This window comes from Protopterus annectens, chromosome 8.part0 (assembly GCF_019279795.1).
Source record: "Protopterus annectens isolate FY-2018-M chromosome 8.part0, PAN1.0, whole genome shotgun sequence".
Taxonomy (NCBI): domain Eukaryota; kingdom Metazoa; phylum Chordata; order Ceratodontiformes; family Protopteridae; genus Protopterus; species Protopterus annectens.
In genome coordinates, this window is record NC_056741.1 from 781631765 (window position 1) to 781653636 (window position 21872).

Consider the following 21872-nt stretch of genomic DNA (forward strand, 5'->3'; position numbering starts at 1 on the left):
CAAAGCAGTCAGTCACAACAGACTCCTTTGACTTTTCTTGGGGAGCAGTGTCAAGGAGAGTCTTTGGGATAAAAAGACAGACTCATAAACATAAGAGATGCTCCCTTTTTTAAATGCTCTCAACTCTGAATTGTGTGTCATCCCCAGGATCGCGTAAACTGTGTACGGGCAATATCACAGTGATGTGATGATACAAAAACAAGCAAGTGGGAGCCAGATCTTACCCCCTTAGCAAGACTAGTCATGTTATTACAGGGTATAGCTTTACAATACAGTCTCACTCTACAGACATCTTGCATTCCACAAGAGCAAAATAGTATAGCAGACAGGCTCAGCATGAATAGAGCAGACTCTCCTGAATTGGGGGGTATTCCAAGATTTTATCAGTATATGGGGAATTCCTCAGGTAGACCTTTTTACCTTCTGTCTGAACAGTCAGCTGGCAAAATTCTGTTACAGGGACTCCATGCAAGAATGCCTAGAAGGTGGATACATCCCCCCCCCATGAATAGGAATGTTCCTATATGTTTTTCTACTCTTTCCACTGATTCCCAGGTACTTCTGAAGATTCAGAAAGAATCCCCAAATGTGGTGACTTCCTTCTGGACCAGGCAGCTATGGTTCTCTCTTCTTTTAGAATTGTCCAGGGGAAATTACCACAAGCTTCCTCACAGACTGGATTTACTTGCACAAGCTCAGGGGTGTTTGATGCATCCCATCCCAAGCAACTGGAACCGACTGCCTGGATGTTGGAGAGTTAACACCTTTTTAGGCACCTGTTGTCTGGGGAAGTAAAGTAGGTATTGATGGAGACAGGAAAGTCTTCTACTAGAAAATAATATGGTAACATATGGAAAAGGTTTTCTAGTTGGTGCCAACAAAAGAAACTGCACTCATTCAAGTTAGTGTTCTTCCGGTTTTACTGTAATTGTGTGAGTTACTAACAGTCATTTCAATATTAATATTAGTATTAATTCAGTATTAGTAATTGTGTGAGGTATGGATGAACTGCTGCGGTAGGACTAGCTGCCCGGCAGTGTAAAACTTGGCTCCAGATGATTGTCACAGTTGAAGTGATACCCTAAACCCATGTGCAAAAATGGGAAAGCGAGGTAGAGGATGCATGGATGGATGGGTGTGAGCTACTATCCTTCGGTCTGCCTCAGTCCTCTATCAAGGTTTATTTGTCTGCTATTTTAACATTTCTGCCTATGAATGGAGTCTTATGTTAAACTTTTTTCAAAAGGTTTTACGTAAACCTCCCAAAAAACCTGTGGTTCCTCCCTAGCATCTTAATTTTGTATTAGAGAAGGTAACACTTGTTCTGTTTAAACCAATTAATTTGGCTGAGTTGAGGTTCTTAACATGGAAAGAAGTTTTGCTAATTCTGATTGCTGTGACATATGTAAGAAGCAGCAATGATTATTCAAACATTTATTTATATGGAAAGTTTCCTTACACAACTGTACATTTCTGTTCGTTTATCTTCCATGTATGTTCACTTTGATTTTTGTAAAAGAACTGCCAGAATGGAATTATGGTGGGCTGTAAAGTATTACTAGACTTTGGACAATTCTGCATTTTTTGACTAAATCTTTAATACTTCAGAATGCTTGAATAAAATTGCATTGCTTTGAATCTTTCATTAAAGACAGTGTGTAAAACCTTGTCACGTTGTTTGCTGTATGCTTCAGTTTTGTACATTGTCTGAATGAGTAATAGTGACTGTCATGTAGTGCAGAAAGACTCCATGCACGTTCTTGGAAGAAATGGCTGTAAACATGTATTTATTTCACACATTTGATGATGGCAGATCACTCAGCTCTGTCAGAATTTATTTATATGTTTATACATTTTTTGAGCAGTTTAGACCACTGATCTCAGTGGACAATTTTCACGCTCCGCTCAGTGTGTACAACTAAAAGTGAAAACTGCAAGTGTTTTGTCACTTACTGATTTGATAGTCTAGTGTACATAGTTGTCAACCTTTTCTTTGGGGTTAAGGACAAAACCAAATGTAATCCGGGGTAAACGTCTCCACAACAGGGACACTTTTTTTTAAAAAGATTGACAGTGTTCACTTGATCAAATAAGACTTTCTTTTGTTGTCCATTTTGTGCTGAACAAGTAGTCTCTAACTGTAATGGTTGAAGTTATTACAAGGACAGTTACAATAGCCATTTTGTCACAAAGTCACAAATGCTGGGTACAGGGCAATTTTTAGCAGCAACATCAGGATATCCCTGTAAGTCAGGGACACATGAGAGGTATGGAGGTACATAAGTGTTTGCAAGAGGCAGGCTGGGATGAACCAACTTGGGTTGACTTATCTGTCAGTCAAGCCAGTTGCTGTCATTGCATGACACCTGTCTCAGAAGAATGGGGGCTTGTCTAACATCTAGCCACTTTATAAGCTGCATCCCCCTTGGAGCTAACCCATGGGCCTCTTCTCTGACCAGCTAAATAGTAAAGGCCTTGCTGTTCCAGCTTTGTAACCTTCCATCTCCCTTTAGATCTTTAGCCATCATTTTTGTAAGCCACTTTCTTTGCCTAGCATTACCTGATTATTATTTTTTTGGAGAAACTGAAAAATAAGAAAACTGTCTCCGGTCTCTTATATATTCACCCTTTTCAGCAAGATGATTTTTTTCCCCAAATCTCTCTTCTGGTCATGGCTTTTGCCCTTTCAAGGGCTGAATTTGTTAGCTGTCCAACTGACATTTTTGTAGTGAGCTTAGTCCTCTGTTTACACTACTTTATGACTTCATTTGTGCCAGATTCCCACCACTAACTACATAAATGTAAGCCTACTTGCATTGGATGTGTCCTGAGCTCACTCTGCCTTCATTATTATACATCACTTTCTCTTTCCTCCTTTCCTTTTCTCCCTTTTAAATTGTTCAGGTTTTGATTCACTCACATAACTGCAAATTTCCATTCCATCATCATCTTTATGGCCCAAGTTGAGGCTGAGCAATCTAGAAAATTTTAAAAAGAAAAATGCCATGTTTATAATGTGAGGTCAAGTTGATTAGAAACTGTAATGTTTTTTTCTTTAAAGTGTTGCTGCATTAAAACAGGTCACAGCCTGCTCAGAAAGTTGATAGAATAAGCAAACTTTTCATTGCCTGAAACTAGATTTGTTGTTTCAACATGATTTTGTGCCCCTCTCTTCCTTTTTGTTGTCACATTTTATGCACATTTTAAAAAGTAAAGGTGTCCTCATTTTGTTGCCACAGTTGGACACTTTTTAAAAAGTAAAGTTGCCTTTTCTTGCTTCAGAATGTTCATGCTGTGAAAATTGGAGATAGTAAATTGAATTTTATTAATTCATTGTACTGTTGTGGTAAAGAAATCTGTTTTGATTATCTTGTATCTGAAAGATGTTTTTTGCTACTAGAGGACTGTGCTGCTGGTTAAGATGATTTTGAAGCAAGTTTACATATTGATTTGTAAGACTGTGTTTCAGTCTTCAGTATACACTGTAACATGAGAGTGTTACAAATTGATAACCTTAACTGAGGGATGAGTCACTGCGGGTTTTTGGAAATCCTGCAGAGCAATGGCCTTCTAACTTTTGGAGAGGGGTATGTGAAGGTGAATTTGCATGCTGTTCCTTCCCTGATAAATATCTGAACATTTATTTCGGTTTGAAGTTAACACCTTTCTTTGTTATTGCAGAGGTTGAAGGATCTTGGTTATTGACAGTATGGAGGATCAGTCAGGAGGTCACCTAGGTCCTGATACGCTCTTTCAACCACAGGTATAGTATGTTTGTTTTATGAAAAGGACGCTGACTGTGCTGAGAAAGTATATTCTTTACTTCCAGATGTTTTAGTGTACATATTAAAGCCATGCTTTTGAGAATAGACACATTATCAGTTAGGAATTTTAAATTAGCTGTTACTGTTAACAAGGTTGGCCATTACACTTAATCGGCATGGATTTTAAGTGCGAGCGAAGTGCCGTAAAATATTGCAATTAAAAAAAAAAACTTTCAAAGCATCACTCTTTTGTTTGAGAAGTTTGTAAACCTTTACTCGAAGTTTGTGTATTAAGGCTATAGTAAAAGTTATAGGTTCTCATGTGTATGGACCTCATTTTAAACTGTACAAACTCTAGCTTTTGTTAACTTTCCATGTCTGCCAGGATTGGCTGTTGGCTTGTATTGATGTTCTTCGTGTTTCACTGTTGCAGTTGTTACATTTGGGTTATCCCTGCTAGGGTAGCCATCAGCTGGCCTGAATACCAGAGACTTAGTATTTCTGCGTCGGTTGCTGTTGCTTGAGGACTGACGTCCGGTCATCAGGTGTATAAAGTAAGTAAGTTGATTCCATTACATCAGTCTTTCTTGCCGTGGAGCCCAAAGCAGAAGCAGTTCGCACGAGTGCTGGACAGCCGCTACATGAGTTTTTGTTTACCGAATTGAAGTTGAAGTCTTCTAAAGTTAAGTACCCCATTGGGGATCCTTTTTTTCTTGCACTAACCAATATTAGAAAAAGTTAATAATTGTCTCGCCCGTGGAAAGCAAATACCACACTGAGACTTCCACTCTTACTGCGTCACATGTTTAGGCCCAGACCATGATGTCCCCCATTGTTGCTTCTGTGCTTTGTTCAACGCCAGAACTATCTGTCATCGGGCTCTTATTGCAGCCAAATATTTTTGTTTACAGTCCTCGAATTCCGATATGGCTTCGGTAAGCCGTCCGACAGCAGATCTCCCAAAAAAACATAAAGATAGACAGAGACAGACCGCACAGGTCCAAACCTACTGATGACACTTCCGTTAAGCTAGTCCTCAGTCCTTCGGTACTCACTGAGGAGCTTTTGCAGCCGCTGATGCCCACTTCAATTGATTCACAGGCTGCTACCGAGATCCTTTTAGAGTCCGGTATGCCGCAAAACTCTTCTTCGACTAAGGATCCTGCGGTCATCTCTACCTTGGATGGGTCCGGAGCCGCTGAGCACTACTAAATCTCAACACAAACCAGTGTCTTCTTTCGCGACTACCGTTCTTTCAACAACTACAGAGTTTCTCAGGCACAGGGTTCGAACCACACCCAAGAAACCGACTACCCACTCTCAGGCGCCTGCTTCCTTGACTCAGTCTCAAATTCTTAAAAAGAGGGAAGACCTTATCGTGCTGATCCAGGGAACCCAAGCTACCCCCTCCAAAAGGAAAAGAGATTTGTCCCGTGTAGATTTGTCTGAAGAGTCTGATGACTCTGATGCATCTGAGTATGAAGACATGCAACCCCTTTCCACTTATGAGGATTCTGATGCAGAGGGCTCCATTCCTTCATCCTCTCCTCCAGAAGATTTTTCCTTTCGGGACACCCTGCAAACATTAAGGGAGCATTTCCAGTGGGAGAGTCAGGACTACCCTCAGTCTAAAAAGAGACTCATGGAATTTCTAGATCTTCCACAGCACAGACCCTTGGCCATCCCCGCAGTCCTGGATGTTGTGGAGGATGTTATCCTCTAATCCAGCTTGACTCCTGACGCTCTACCTCCTGCTCCCAGAAAACCAGATGGGTACTATAGAGTCCCTGACTCACAAAAATATCTTTTTAAAAATCCAACAGCAGTCCCTGAGGTCATTTCTCAAGGGCCAAAAGGGATCAAAGTAGCCTCTACTTAAGAATTCCACCCTGTCAGACAGGGATTCTCGAGCATTGGACAGATGGGGTAAAAAAACTATACACCTCAGCTACTCTTGCTATTCAGGGCACTAAATTGTCAGTTCCATATGCTTGAATTTCAGCAACATACCTTGGAATTCCTTAAACAAAATATGTCTTCCTTTCCTGCTTGGGCAGAATCTAAAGAATTACAAGACTTAATGCATTCTGCAAATCAATTAACTAAATACACCTTGCACTGTGGTTTTGACACCCAAGAAGCTTCTTGCAGGGCAGCAGTCACTGGATCTGTCATTAGAAGACATGCATGGCTTAAGGAGCAACCCCTGCCAGACCATGTCAAATCAAAATTGTTGGATGCCCCCTTGCACAAAGATATTTTATTTGGCACTAAGGCAGAAAAGGTCTTAAAAAAGATGGAAGAAAAAGCTAAATCTATGCAAACAGTTAAGGATTTCTTACAGGTCCAGCCCCCTAGGTTCAGCAGGCATTGTCCCTCCAAGCACTGGTCCTTTTCTGCTCCAAGTAAACCGGCCCAGCCTAGGCCCCGTGGAAACAGACACCCCCCCCCCCAAACAGCAGCCCCAAGGAATGCAGAGATCTAAGCAGTGGACTACCTCCACTTCAAAACCAGGGAGTTCTAAACCACCCCCTTATGGTAAGAACTCACAATGACTCACCTCCACCCCCCCCTTTGCTCACCTTTCCTTAACCCTAGGAGTAAAACTCTTCTTTCACTCAAGCACTTGGGCCACCGTTACCAAGGACCAATGAGTTCTGAACATTGTGTCTCAGGGATACAAATTTTCCTTCCACACCCTCCCAACCCCAACAGGGTTCCCAGATCTACCACCAAATCAGTGGGCAGAGGCTCAGAAGCAAATCCTTTCCCTGCTGTCCATGAGGGCAGTAGTGCACGTTCCTGCAGAACAACCAACATGAGTGACAGGTGTTCCACACCTGAAGTCAACTCCTCGTTGGTCAGATCTTGACCATAAGCTAATCACCCTAGATATCTGCATCCCGCTCCCATCCACCATTAAGGAAACCATGGTAAACAATTTCTCCAAAGCCAGCTTCATGCTTCTTAAGACAAAAGTGGCGAGCTTCATTACACCCATGCAGATGGACAATACAGTTACGACTGCTGAATCCTACACAAATACACTCTAAGCCCTTACACGAGTGCATAGATCGTGCTATCCCAAACAGAACCAAGATGCTATCCTTTACAAAAAAGGAAGCCAATCTGTTGGTCTCCTGCCATAAACTCTACAACAGAAGGAAGAAACTGTTACAAAAGAGTAAAATTCCATGAATGGAGGAGCTCCCTGGTCAGCCTCAGTAAGAAGCTGAGATCCCTTATAAGATCCTCCAAAGCTTGCTATGAAAACAAAATCACCACTGATTCTAAGGGCAACCACAAAGCATTCTATAGCTATGTCATAGGTTCATAGGTTCATACTAGGCGTCAAGAATCTCTATGGCAACACTCACATCTGCTCTGAGTTACAGCACAATGGCACGGAAATTAAAGAACCAACTGATATTGCCAACAACATCCTGGCAGATGGCCCATATCTATACAGGAAGAATGCAGAGTCCCTGTAATCACATCTATGCAGGTAGAAGCTGCACTCTCTAAAACCAAAAACACAGCATCCATGGCACTGGACAGCATCCCAGGCTGCGTTTTGCATGAACTTCAGAACTAACTGGCTCCCCACCTAAGCACCATGTTCAGTCATAGTCTCACCTCAGGCTTTGTGCCCACTGAATGGCGCACAGCAGCAGTTATCCCACTCAACAAAGGGGGAGCCGCCACCACTGATCCTGGGAACTGTCGCCCTATTAGCCTGACGAACCTGGTCTGCAAGGGCATGGAACGTATCCTCATGGAACTCGTAAACAAAGACATTGGTAACCTCCAAACTCTGGACCCCACCCAGTTCGGGTTTGTGAAAGTCAGATCGTGCCTTCTGAACTTGATCGACTTCTTTGAGGCAGTCACCAAAGCCGTAGACAAGGGTAAGGTGGTTCACACAGCCTATCTTGACCTCGCCAAGGCTTTCGACACCATCCCCCATTCTGGAATTATAGCTAATACTCACTAAACTAGGTATAAATCCCTATGTCACAAGATGGGTTGCCAACTGGCTCACTGACAGAACCCACACTGTAAAACTTGCAGACTCCAAATCTGACTTCAAACCAGTGACAAGTGGAGTACCACAGGGTTCAGCCCTGGAACCTCTCATGTTTGGTATCTACTTCTCTGAAGTACAGGCTAACACAGAAGGCCTCTGGCTAACAAAGTTGGCAGATGACTGTAAACTAGGAGCCATAGTCGAGTCCCCAAATGATGTGGACATCCTACAGAAGGGCCTCACTGAGACAGATGCCTGGTGTCAGAGGCATGGCCTCAAGCTCAATGCCAAAAGGTGCAGTGTCATCCCCTTTGGTAAAAACTCTGTACCCATGAACTACCAAATAAATGGCAGTCTACATAGCGCCGAATGGGACACAGATGGACCGTTGTCTCTCCTTTGATAATCACATCTCCACAGCAGTCAGGAAATCCTTCTATGTGGCACACCTCATCACAAAAGGGTTCTCATCCAGGACAAAAAAGGCCATTGTTCCCCTCTACTCGGCACTCATTAGACCCATTATAGAGTACAATGCCCCTTTTGGAATGTACCTCACAAGACATCTGCAGCAGCTGGAAAGGCCACATAAGTATCTCACAAAGAGGATTACTGGCCTAAAACGGATGCCCTACACTGACCGTCTCAAAAAACTTCAGCTTTACTCTGTAGCATATCACCTACTCCGAGGAGATCTCTGCCTAACATATAAACCTATGTTAAACCCAGAGCTGTTGGGACATGCTACACCTAAAGAAATCCCAATCCCTGTGAGCTACATGCACTAGGGACCTAAACCTTGTCACCACAATAAACAGGACATGGTAGAGGGATATATGTCCCAGAGACTTCCTATACTCTGGAACAAGCTACCCATCTATGTCAAACAAAGTTACTCATTAGCACTCTTCAAGAAAAATCTTGATGAGGGGATGGGAAATAGGAAATACACCCCGAGGATCACTTCTGTGGCTCTGCACGACAGGGGCACAGGAAATTAAGTCTCTTGGGTGATGTAAGCCAGGAAATCTTGTTGGCTAGGCTTACTTAGGCCCTTGGGCCGATAGCCTAGTACCTACCTATGAACAGACAGGACAAGGCTTCTACTCCAGACTTTTTCTGGTGCCCAGAAAAGAGGGCACCTGGCATCCCATTCTCGATCTATCTATTCTAAACACCTTCCTGGTGATCCCAAAATTCAAAATGCTCACCCTCCAACAGCTGCTACCCATGCTCTCCAAGGACGCTTGGCTGGCTGCCCTAGATCTAAAAGAGGCCTCCCTCCACATTCCTATCAGGGAATCATGCAGGAATTATCTCAGTTTCAGGGCAGGATTTCAACATGTTCAGTTCTCTGTGCTTCCCTTTGGCTTATCTACTGCTCCCAGAGTTTTCACAAAATGTCTGGCTCCGGCCATTGCCTTTGGCAGACAAAGAAATATTCAAATTTACCCATACTTAGATGAGTGCCTTATTCAGGCAGATAACCAGGAAAAGGTGCTCAAGCACCTAGCCTTTGTAAAGACCCTGCTAACCTCCCTGGGGTACAGAATCAATGAAAAGAAATCCAAACAGGTACCCACCCAAAAGATAATCTTCCTGGGAGCAAGACTGGACACAGCATCACAGATTGCATACCTTACACCAGAGAAACAAATTTTCTTGACAGCCTACTTCTCTCAACTAGCCACCAGGCCCCAGCTGTCTGCAAGGAAGATCCTGCAAGCTCTGGGGTTTGTGGCATCTTGCATACTACTCATTCCATATGGCAGACTGGATAAGAGAAAACTTCAGTGGTACCTAAAGAGCCTTTGGTGTCAGCACTCTCAAGACCTGGAAACTCTTCTACCTGTAATTCCTTGCATCAGAAAGGATTTTTTTTGGTGGACAACAGCATGCTCCCACAACAAGGGACTGCCCTTCTCCCCACCCCACCACCCATAACCTCACCACAGACACATCAGACTATGCTTGGGGTGCACACCTGGACGGCAGGTGCATACAGGGCCAGTGGAGCCCACACAAATCCCTCTGCACATCAGTCAAAAAGATGATGGCTGTGCAGCACGCCTTGATAGCTTTCTAACCCCTTCTTTCTCCAGGGGTTCTCTTGATCAAAACAGACAACACCACTGTGATGTGGTACATCAACAAGCAGGGAGGGACTCACTCCTACTCTGTATGCAGGCTGGCCATGACTCTTTGGCTTACAGCCTCTACCATGCAACTACACCTGTTAGCACAATACCTACCAGGCTCTCTCAACTCCCTGGCAGACCAATTAAGCAGAAATCACATGGACCTACACGAGTGGCAATTCAACAGAAGTACCTTCACACTAATAACACAGAAATGGGGAACCCCAAAGGTCGACCTCTTTGCCTCCCACACCAACCATCAGCTCAGCAAATTCTGCACCAGGGAGCATCACTGCGTGGCTTGGAAAGTGGATGGCTGTCCTTCCCCTGGGTCAGTCTGTCGGTCTATGCCTTTTTTCCCCTACTGCTCATCCCCAGGGTACTGCTCAAAATAAGGGAGGAAAAACCAAAGACTATTCTTCTAGCTCCAGACTGGCCCCGACAACACTGGTACCCCTTTCTGCGCAGCCTGTTCCTGCTGCTCCTTGGCATCTTTTTCCAATTCCAAACCTCCTGACCCAGAGGGAAGGGGAATTCATACATTCCCAAATGCAGACACTCTGTTTGGCAGCTTGGCTTATTGTCTACACCCTAACCAATCTGCCATCCTCCGTAAACAGGTTCTGGTTGTTATCCGGGAGGCCAGACGTCCTAGCACCAGAAAGTCTTGCGCAGATAAATGGAAAAGGTTCTGCACCTGGATCCAGGCTAAGGGAGCCAATACAGCACAGCCCTCCATCCCAGATTATTTAGCTGACCTACTACACAATGGTCTTTCTTTCTCCTCTATAAAAATTCATGCCGCTGCTATTTCTGCTCATTTTCCCACTGAGCAGCCCCTTTTCTCACACCCTTTGATCAAACAGTTCCTCAGAGGGGCTAGCAACTTGAGGCACCCCAGAAGGGCACCAACACCAGCTTGGGACCTTAACTTTATCTTTGAAAAGCTCACCCTGCCCCCTTTCAAACCAGCTTCTTCTGCAGAGCTAAAGTTTCTCTGCTGGAAGACAGCATTCCTTCTGGCCATCACTTCAGCCAGAAGAGTCTCTAAGGTGCAAGCACTCATGGCTGTGGAACCCTTCATCATCTTCCATGCAGACAGGGTATCCCTCAGAACTAACCATCCTTCATGCCCAAGGTGGCGTCCAGTGTGGCTCTCAACCAAGCCATTCATTTGCCTACCTTCTTTCCTAATCCCTAGAACAAGGAGGAAAGGATTTTTCACTCTCTAGATGTGCACAGATAGCTCAGATTCTATCTGGACAGGACTAAATCCTTCAGAAAATCCGATCAATTGCTGGTTAGCTTTTCTACAAGGGCAGAAGGCAAAGGCATCTCCAAGCAAATCATTTCCAAATGGATAGCACACTGCATCCATTTCTACTACAAACAACATGGAAAGCCTCCCTCAAGGGGTTCAGGACACACTCCACCAGAGCAGCCTCCACCTCTGCAGCTTTCCTTAGAGGAGTCCCCATCAGGGACATCCTGGAGGCTGCCACCTGGACATCTGTTCACACTTTTCCCAAGCATTACCACCTGCTTCTCTTCTCCAAATCCATGGCGGGGTTTGCCTCTGCAGTCTTGCAGGGCATCCTAGCCAGCCCCTAGATGTTCATCGTGCATACAGCTGCAGTTATAACAGATGGGTTATCCTGCCGTCAGGCGGGTCCTCGGTCGGCCGAATTCCAAAGTCTAGGTCTGGCGTCGGTTGTCGTCGCTTCTTCCCTGACATCAGTGCGGCAGGTGTATAAAAGAGGCAGCTGACGCCATATTCTTCAGTCTTTCTTGCCGCGCGGTGCCTGAAGCAGTAGCAGTTCGCAAGTGCCGGTCGGCCAGCTCCTGAGATTTACGAAAGTATTTCAGCCGAAGTCTTCTTGAAAGCTAAGTACCCCGCTGGGGAAACTTTTCTTGCCTCAGACCGATGTCAGACAAAGTTAATAATTGCATTTCTTGTGGGAAGCAAATACCGCATAAGGATTTCCACTCTTTCTGTATACCTTGCTTAGGCCCAGACCATGACGTCTCGGCCTGCCGTTTCTGTGCTAGATTCAATAAACACACTATTAAGCATCGGGCGGAGTTCGCCCTTTACTTTTTCGGCAAAAAATTTTATTATATTATGTCGTCGGATACTCTGACTCCAATTATTGAGCAAAAAACGCAAAGATAAGGATTGACCTACGAGGTCCGCACCACCTACTGAAACCACGCTAAGGCCGACTACTGGTTCTCCGGTACTCAGCGAGGCGCCTACGCAGCCCCTGACTACCGATGACAATGCATTACCGGTGTCTTCAGTACCCGAGGTCACAGGCTCCTCGGCCCACATTCCTACTACAGATCCCGACGCCACTCCTGGCGGGGAAACTCAGAATTTAGACAGGCCTGCCATTTCTCAAGGGGTCTTCAGGCCTTCCTCTTTCTCTATTAAAGCCTTCACTAAATCTAAAGCAGCCATGAAAACCAAAAAACAGGTTCCTCAGACCCCCTCTCAAGGCACCATGCCTAAAAAACAGATGCTTAAAATGGCTGAGGATTTGATTACTCTTATCAGGGGTTCTCAACCCCCCTCTGACAAAAGGCCCAGATTAAAGGAAGACTACCCTTCCTCAGATCAAGCTTCTATTACCTCAGAACTATCTGAGGACCAGGATTATGCCTATTCTCCATTCTAAGACTCTGATGCAGAGGAGTCTATTCCCTCGGTCTCCCCCCTTAGGACTTCTCTTTTGGGGAAACCCTGCATACATTGAAGGAACACTTTCATTGGGAAGGCCAAGATTACTTAGACTCCAAGAAAAGGCTTAGGGAATTTCTTCTGCTCCCCCAGCATAGGCCTTTGGCTATCCCTCCTGTTTTAGATATATTGGATGATGTGTACACAGAAGCCAGCCTTAATCCAGATTCTTTGCCTCCAGCTCCTGTTAAACCAGACAGGTATTACCGGGTTCCTGGTTCCCACCTGTTCCTATTTAAAAGCCATACTGCTGACCCAGAAACAATTTCACAGGGTCCCAAGGGAATTAAGGCCTCTACTGCTAAAAACCCATTACCTTCAGAGAGAGATTCCAGAGCTTTAGAAAGGTGGGGGAAAAAGGTGTACACCTCGGCCACTTTAACCATGAGGGCATTAAACTGTCAGTTCCATATGTTAAAGTATCAACAGTTTTTGATATCTCAGCTGAAAAGCAAGATGACACAACCAGAACATCCAGATTTAAAAGAGTTGCAGGATTTGTTGCATGGTGCAGAGCAAGTGGGTAAACATACCTTGCAGTGTGGTTTTGATGCTTTAGAGGCCTCATGTAGAGCTGCTGTTACGGGGTCTGTTATACGTAGGCATGCTTGGCTCAAAGAGCAAACCTTACCAGATCATGTCAAAGCTAAATTATTAGATGCACCTCTTCAAAAAGATGTATTGTTTGGTGTTAAAGCTGAGGAGGTGCTAAAGAAAATGGAGGAAAAAGCGAAATCAATGCAAACAGTGAAAGATTTCCTGTAGGTACAGCCTCCACGTTTCAGCAGAAACTGGCCTTCAAAAAAATTGGTCCTTTCCAGCCACGGACAGACCTCAAAGGAACAGATACAGGCGCCCAAGGGGTAGAGGGCAACCTCAAGGATCTTTCAGAGCCAGACAGTGGCAAGCACCAACCCCAAGAGGTGCAGAAGATAGCTCACAGTCTTTTAGAAAACAGACACAATGACTTCCCCTACACCTGCCAAGCAAAGCTTTAACGGCAGCACCTTTGGGCGGAAAGCTGACATTATTCTCAAAAAATTGGCATATTGTTACAAAAGACAAATGGATTCTGGACATTATAGACAGAGGCTACAGGTTCCACTTTCACACCCTTCCAAAAATGAGAGGCATGCCAAACCTGCCACAAAATCAAAGGGCAGAGGCACAAAAACAAGTTTCAGCTCTCATGGACATGAAAGCAATTCAAGAGGTACCTGCAAAAGAACAAGGTCAAGGGTTTTATTCCAGACTATTCCTGGTACCAAGGAAAGACAAAGATTGGAGACTTATCTTAGACCTATCCATCCTAAACACATATCTACAGGTGCCAAAATTCAAGATGCTCACATTACAGCAGCTTCTTCTCATGCTGGGCAAGGAGTCTTGGCTGGTAACATTGGACCTCAAGGAGGCATACCTGCATGTCCCTATCAGACAAGATTGCAGAAGATACCTCATATTTCTTGCAGGTTCAACCCATTACCAATTCTCTGCATTGCCCTTTGGCTTATCTACTGCGCCCAGAGTGTTTACGAAATGTCTGGCATCAGTAATCGCCTTCTGCAGACTACAAGGGATACAAATCTACCCATATCTGGAGGACTGCCTGATCCAGGCGGACAGCAAGGACATACTACTACAGCACCTGGCGTTTGTAATAAAAATGTTGAACTTCCTGGGATACACAGTCAACAAAAAGAAATCAAAACTAATACCCTCTCAACAAATAATTTTCCTGGGTTCCAAATTGGATACAACCACCCAGATGGCCTACCTCACGCCAGACAAGCAAGGGCAACTGTCTCAGTATTTAAGAAAAATGGCAACTTACACCAGGCTAACTGCAAGGAAAGTCCTGCAGGCTCTGGGATTTTAAGGTATCTTGCATCCTACTAATCCCATGTGCAAAGCTGCATATGAGGAAACTTCAATGGTACCTGAAAAACTTATGGTCTCAACACAGCCACAGCTTGGAAGCAATTATACCACTCATTCCATGCCTTCAAAAGGAATTTTTGTGGTGGACTCAAGCTTGCCAAAGAAACACAGGTCTTCCTTTCTGTGTACCTCAAGCAACTCAAATCATCACAACAGACGCCTCAGACTACGCCTGGGGAGCACACATGACAGATCAGTGCATTCAGGTAAAATGGACCCGAAAAGAGAAGCACCTTCACATCAACCAAAAGGAAATGCTAGCCATGCAAAAGGCTATTATGACCTTCAAAGACCTACTGCATCCAGGCCAGCTATTGATAAGGACAGAACACCACAGTGATGTGGTACATAAACAAACAGGGGGGAACTCATTCATACCCCCTGTGCAGGCAAGCCATGACCCTATGGAACACAGCACTGGAACTGCAAATTCAACTACAGGCACAATTCCTGCCAGGGAAGGAAAACACACTGGCAGACAACCTAAGCAGAAATATGACAGATCCACACGAATGGAAGTTGCATCCTCTAGTTTTCACAAAGATAACTCAGGCATGGGGACAGCCAGACATAGATCTCTTTGCTACCCACAGAAATTGCCAGTTGAAAAAATTTTGTTCAAGGACCTATCATCCACAGGTCTGGAACATGGACGCACTTTCCTTCAATTGGGCAACATTGACAGTCTATGCCTTCCCGCCTCTTCCTCTGCTGCCCAAAGTTCTATTAAAAGCCAGAGCAGAGAGGCCGAGAATGATTCTCATTGCTCCAGACTGGCCAAGACAACACTGGTATCTGCTCCTGAAGAGCCTGACACATTCCCCACCATGGATCCTACCTCTAGTCCCTCTTCTGTTGTCCCAGCACAACTACAAAAACCTTCACAGCAATCTCAAAACTCTAAATCTAGCTGCATGGAGAATTCCTTGATTTCCCAACAGTTTCTCCTCTCCAAGGATGTGCAGGATGTCATTTTGGAGGCCAGAAGACCCTCTACTAGAAAGGTCTACTCTGCCAAATGGAAACGATTTTGTGCCTGGAATCAAGAAAAGGGCCAGAATCCTTGGGCAATAAATATACCTCGAATTTTACAGTACCTAGCTGAGATGTTAAACAATGGACTTTCCTTCTCCTCCATCAAGATCCACGCTTCAGCCATTTCTGCACAATACAACACAGATCCTCCTTTATTCTCTCACCCTCTCTTAAGGCAGTTCCTCAGAGGGGCAAAGAATATAAAACCCCCAAGGAAACCACCAGTCCCTGCTTGGGACCTCAACTTCGTATTGGAAAAGCTGACCCTTCCTCCCTTCGAGCCAGCTTCTTCAGCAGAGTTACAGTATTTGTCATGGAAAACAGCCTTTCTTTTGGCTATCACTTCAGCATGCAGGGTTTCGGAGCTACAGGCCCTCATGGCTGTGCAACCATTCATCATTTTCCATCAGGACAGAGTTTCCTTACGAACCATCCCTACCTTTATGCCAAAGGTAGTATCCAGTGTAGCTTTGAATCAGACTATCCACTTACCTACCTTTTATCCTAATCCACAAAACAAAGGTAAAGACTACTACATTCCTTGGACATTCACAGACAACTTCGTTACTATTTGGACAGAACAAAGCCATTCAGGAAATCTGAGTAACTCTTTGTGTCCTATGCAGCAGGTGCTCAGGGAAAGGCTATTTCCAAACGGACAATTTCAAAATGGATAGCCCACTGCATACGCTTTTGTTACTCATTTCATGGAAAAACTGCCTGCATGCATCAGATCCCACTCCACCAGAGCCACAGCTACCTCTGCAGCCTTCCTCAGGAGGGTCCCTACCAAGGACATTTTGGAAGAAGCCACCTGGAGTTCAGTGCACAATTTCTCCAAGCACTATCACCTCCCACTATACTCAAAATCTAGAGCGGGCTTTGCCACAGCAGTCCTGCAGGGCATCCTAGCCCCTCCTAGTTCCACTTAGTGCCTGCCACCCTTACTTAGCTTTGGGATTCTACCCATCTGTTATGACTGCAGCTGTATGCACGATGAACATAGTACAGTTTTGTACCTACCATAAATGTAGATGTTCGAGTGCTCATACAGCTGCAGTCCAGGTTTCCCTCCCTCCATCCCCTCTTAGGACAGGCCTTATGACAAACACTTTTCATATAACCTTTTTGGGGTATTCTTTTATGGTGTATTTGCTTGCAACTACTGTTTTTGATTTATCAACATTGCATTGTTGCATAACATTATGTTTACCTTCCTTCTGGGGGCACCTGACATCTGGGGCAAGAAAAACTGAAGAATATGGTGTCGGCTGCCTCTTTCATACCCCTGCCGCACTGACGTCAGGGAAGAAGTGACGACAACTGACACCGGACCTAGACTTTGGAATTCGGCCGACCGAGGACCCGCCTGATGGCAGGATAACCCATCTGTTATGACTGCAGCTGTATGAGCACTCTAACATCTACATTTATGGTAGGTACAAAACTGTACTTTTCCTTGACTGCCTCCACCCATCTCCTCAGCTTTGGGAATCTACCCAAATGTGATGACTGCAACAGTGAAACACGAAGAACATAGTACAGTTGTGTACACTTACAATAAATGTAGATGTTCGAGTGTATTCATCGTTGCAGTCCTGGTTTCCCTCCCTCCATCTCCCTTATTCTCTTTCTCCTTTTATTACTATTCTTCCCTGTTGTTCTCCTTTCCTCACAAGGGACATATTGGTATTTATTTTCCACTGGTGGGGTTCTTCCACCAGAACCTGGCCTCCTACTTTGGGGGCTCCTCACAGGTTAGGCCAAGAAAAACCGATGTAATAGCATCGTCTGCCCTTACTTTATACTCCTGACGACCTGCCATCAGTCCTTAAGCTACAGCAACTGACGCAGTAATACTAAGTCTCTGGTATTCGGGCCAGCCAAGAGCTACCCTGGCAGGGATAACCCAAATGTGATGACTGCAACAGTGAATACACTCGAACATCTACATTTATGGTAAGTGTACACAACTGTACTTTCCTTTGCTGAGCAGATGGGGGGGGGATGAAATTCCACATTTAAAAAAACAGTTTGTTTTATTGTAATTTCTTGTTTAGGAAAGTTTATTTTTAAGATAGGAGTCTGTGTTTTAACTGACTTTCACAATACTTATTTTTAAACAAAGTCTAAACAACTTTTAAACTGACAAGAAAAAGTAAAGTAATTGAAAACTATATTTCTGTGGAGAAGTTGTGTATATTTTACTTTTTGGGTTTTACAAATTGTAAAGTGTGTTTTACTGTGTTTTGTGTGAAAAAAGTGGCTTTTAAAGACTCCAGATTTTAACCAACTCTTCCTAGGAAAAAGGCACCATTTTAGCTTGACTATGGAACAAACTACTGCTCCACAGTCTGTAGTTTTTCCAAGCCGCAAAAAGAAAATTAAGCAAACAGCCTTTGCCACCACAGCAGGCTAGCAATTTACCGCAGTCGCAGGTGGGTGACAGTACTGTGGCCAAAGCTTGTTCCTCAGTCGACTCATCTTTTACTCAGGATCCCTCTGGTGTTGCACCCATAGCCCCTATGGATTGGGGGAGTTAGCCACATCCTCTGTGTCTGATGGGGTCCCTCAGTGGCCAGCGGAGATATGCTCTTCTTGGTCCTCGGAGAGGGAACAGTGAAGGCTTCATTGTTTAGTCAGAATGTTGTACTCGTCTCTGGGGAAGCTGTTGCTGCTATTAGTAACCTTGTTGGCCCCATTTTTCTTGTCAAAAAGAAATTGAAAACTAAACGTATCTTCTCCTCCTCACATTTCCTTAAACAACAGTAGTTTACTGGGAGTGGCTTTGGGTTTAGTTTACACTACAGGTCCTTCTTATACAGTAGTTCCAGAAAAAGAAAGAGAGAGAGCTCTTTTCCTGAAGTGATTCAAGATTCTGAATCTGCCTCAAACAAGAAATCTGAGCAAAGCCTAAAATAAAGGGGGGAGGACAAAGGCCCAAAAATAGGGACAGATTTTAGGTATTGCTCTTCTAAACTTAAAGTTACAAGAATAGCAGGATTTATATTAAAATGCATTTTCTGAAGGATATGAACTCTGAAACTCAAATGTGTGTCATAATTTAGGGACTTCAGTCCTCAGTGATTTGCCAGAAAACCACACATTTTATGAAGAACAGTCCAAAAATAAGAGGCAAAAATCTGGACATTCTTCAAAAATCTGGACACTTGAGGGGTATGAATTCTGGGCAGGAAGATGGTGGGACAGATGCAGGGTTTTCTCCTTAGTTTTCTAATTTTAGTTAAATCAGTTAAAGCATTCCTTTCAAAGGCTGCACTTGATGTCTGAATTTGTAAAGACAGCCTTGCTGAGGAAAGGATTTTCTCCTTACAGAAAACAATAAATTTAAGTTTTTATCAAGACTTTGATCATATCAGCTGCATCGCAAAACTGTATGCCTGATGGGCAGCCACCATATTCGTGGTGCCACATATAAGGTTTTGAGGATCCTCCAGTGGACTATCGGAGCCTGTTAGTCCCAAATTTTCAGATTTTTGGACTTCACAGAACAGAATGTCCAATGCTTGCAGTTCTCTTATGTGCTGGTTAGATGCATACACCCAATCTTTTTCAGGACATTTGCCTTCTGTCTCCTTATTTCCTTCTGTGACTGTTGCCATGGATGGCTCAGCTGTTTGAGGGAGGATGCCTTCCTCTAGTTCTGCGATATTACATAGGATTCTGTCGTAGACCACCCAATAAGTTGTACTGCGAACTCTTACACCACAAAAAAAAAAAAAAAAAAAAAGAGTATAGACAGGATCATTGTAGATTCAAGTTATGTACTTTCCATAATGATAGATCTAGATGAGCTGAGTCCATCTCCTTCAGCATTCCCTATTTCAGAATCCATTCCTAGAGAAGGCTTAATTAGGTAACTACACATTTAGGTATTGCTTAGTGCTCAAACTTTATACTCAACAATATGAAGAAAGGAGAGAGAAACAGTGCATTGTGGGAGAAAGGGAGGAGCGAAATCCTAGGAGAGTTTTTAGTGCTGAAATGATTTAAATATGTGGCACAAATCCTAGGTGATGCACTTTGATCATCTGAATCTGTCATTGTGGCAAGTGCATAACTTCAGTTATATTAATTTAAGAACAGAGCTGAGAATGCTAAGTATATATATATATATATATATATATATATATATATATATATATATATATATATATATTTTTTTTTTAAAATACCCCCCCCCCCCAACCCGGAAAAAATATGTACTAAACTGTTTTGGTTTGTGTTCGGCCTTGCGGTATTAGATTGCTCCCTTCTTGTCTTTGCTTGCAAATCTGTTGTGTGTGTGTGTGTGTGTGTGTGTGTGTGTGTGTGTGTGTGTATGTGTGTGTGTGTGGGGTAATGTTAATTTTTCTTATTAATTGATTAATCCATTGGATGGTCTGATCCATAACTGACCTATCTCAGCCATGACTAATGCTTAAAGATGAGAATAGTACAAGGCTAGCATTCACATATCATACCAAATTATAAGAAATGCTAGTAGTTTGGGTAAGAGAGACTTGTATATTATGATCAGGGATACACATTTTCCTAAATAGTATCATACTAGTTAGATATATAGTAAAAAGAGTTTGTGGCCTTACCTTCTATAAAGTTATGTGTCTACGCAACACTGACATGTGCTAAAACTGATAGTGCTGTTTTCATAGGTAGGTACTAGACTATCTGCCCTAGGGCCTATACAAGCCTAGCCAAAAAAGTACCCTGGATTTCGCCACCCAAGCAAATTCTTTTCCTGTGCCCCTGTCTAGCAGAGACCCAGAGGGTGATCCCCAGGGTGAATTTCCTATTTCCCATCCAGTCAACTAGATTTTTCTTGAAGAGTGCTAATGAGGAGCTTTGTTTGATATAGATAGGTAATTTGTTCCAGAGTATGAGAAGTCTCTGGGACAGGAATCTATCCCTCCAGCATGTTCTGTTTATTGTGGTGACAAGGTTTAGGTCCCTAGAGCATGTAACTCTGAGGGATTGGGATTTCTTTAAGTGGAGCATGTCCAACAGCTCTGGGTTTGACATAGCTTTATATGTTAGGCAGAGATCGCCTGTGAGTAGGCGATATGCGACGGAGTAAAGCTGGAGTTTTTTGAGACTGTCTGCGTAGGGCATCTGTTTGAGGCCAGTAATCCCCTTTTTGTGAGGTGTTTCTGCGGCCTTTCCAATTGTTGTAGATGTCTTGTGAGGTACATACCAAAAGGGGCGTCGTACTCTATAATAGGGCTAATGAGTAACGAGTAGAGGGGAACAATGACCTCTTTTTTTTCCTGGATGAGAAACCTTTTGTGATGAGGTGTGCCACGCAGAAGGATTTCCTGACTACTGTGGCAATGTGATTATCAAAGGAGAGACTACTGTCCACCTGTGTCCCAAGGTCTCTTATCACACTTTCGGTGTTAAGTAGACTACCACCTATGTGGTAGCTCATGTGTACAGAGTTTTTACCAAAGGGGAAGACAATGCACTTTTTGGCATTGAGCTTGAGGCCGTGGCTTTGACATCAGGCATCTGTCTCAGTGAGGCCCTTTTGTAGGATGTCCACATCATTAGGAGTTTCAATTATGGCTCTTAGTTTGCAGTCATCTGCAAAACTTCGTTAGCCAAAGACCTTCTGTGTTAGCCTGTACTTCAGAAAAGTAGCTACCAAACAGGAGAGGTCCCAGGGCTGAACCCTGTGATACTGCACTTGTCACTGGTCTAAAGTCGGATTTGGAGTCTGTTAGTTTCACAGTGTGGATTCTGTCAGTGAGCCAGTTGGCAACCCATCTTGTGACATAGGGATTTATACCTAGTTTAGTGAGTTTATCTATAATTCCAGAGTGGGGGATGGTGTCAAAAGCCTTGAGGTCTAGATAGTCTGTGTGAACCACCTTACTCTCGTCTAGGGCTTTGGTGACTGCTTCAAAGAAGTCAGTCAGGTTTAGGAGACATGATCTGCCTTTCACAAACCCAAACTGGGTGGGGTCTAGAGTTTGGAGATTACCAGTGTCTTTGTTTATACGTTCCATGATGATACGTTCCATGGCCTTGTATACCAGGCTCATTAGGCTAATGGGGCGGTAGTTCCCGGGATCCATGGTGGCTCCCCCTATGTGGAGTGGGATAACCATCACTGTGTGCCATTCATTGGGCACAAAGCCTGCGGTGAGGCTATGACTGAACATGGTGCTTAGGTGGGGTGCCAGTTCATTCTGTAGTTCATGTAGAAC

At 43.9% G+C, this 21872-nt stretch overlaps 1 protein-coding gene across 1 annotated transcript in view; it reads left to right on the forward strand.

Moving 5' to 3' along the window:
• Positions 1–21872, forward strand: part of NEK7 (NIMA related kinase 7) — a 1336142-nt gene that overhangs the window by 273285 nt on the left and 1040985 nt on the right. The window contains exon 2 of the mRNA XM_044080252.1: positions 3682–3763. Within this exon, the coding sequence (XP_043936187.1) occupies positions 3710–3763 (54 nt within the window). The 5' untranslated portion in view covers positions 3682–3709. The remainder of the gene's footprint in view (positions 1–3681; positions 3764–21872) is intronic.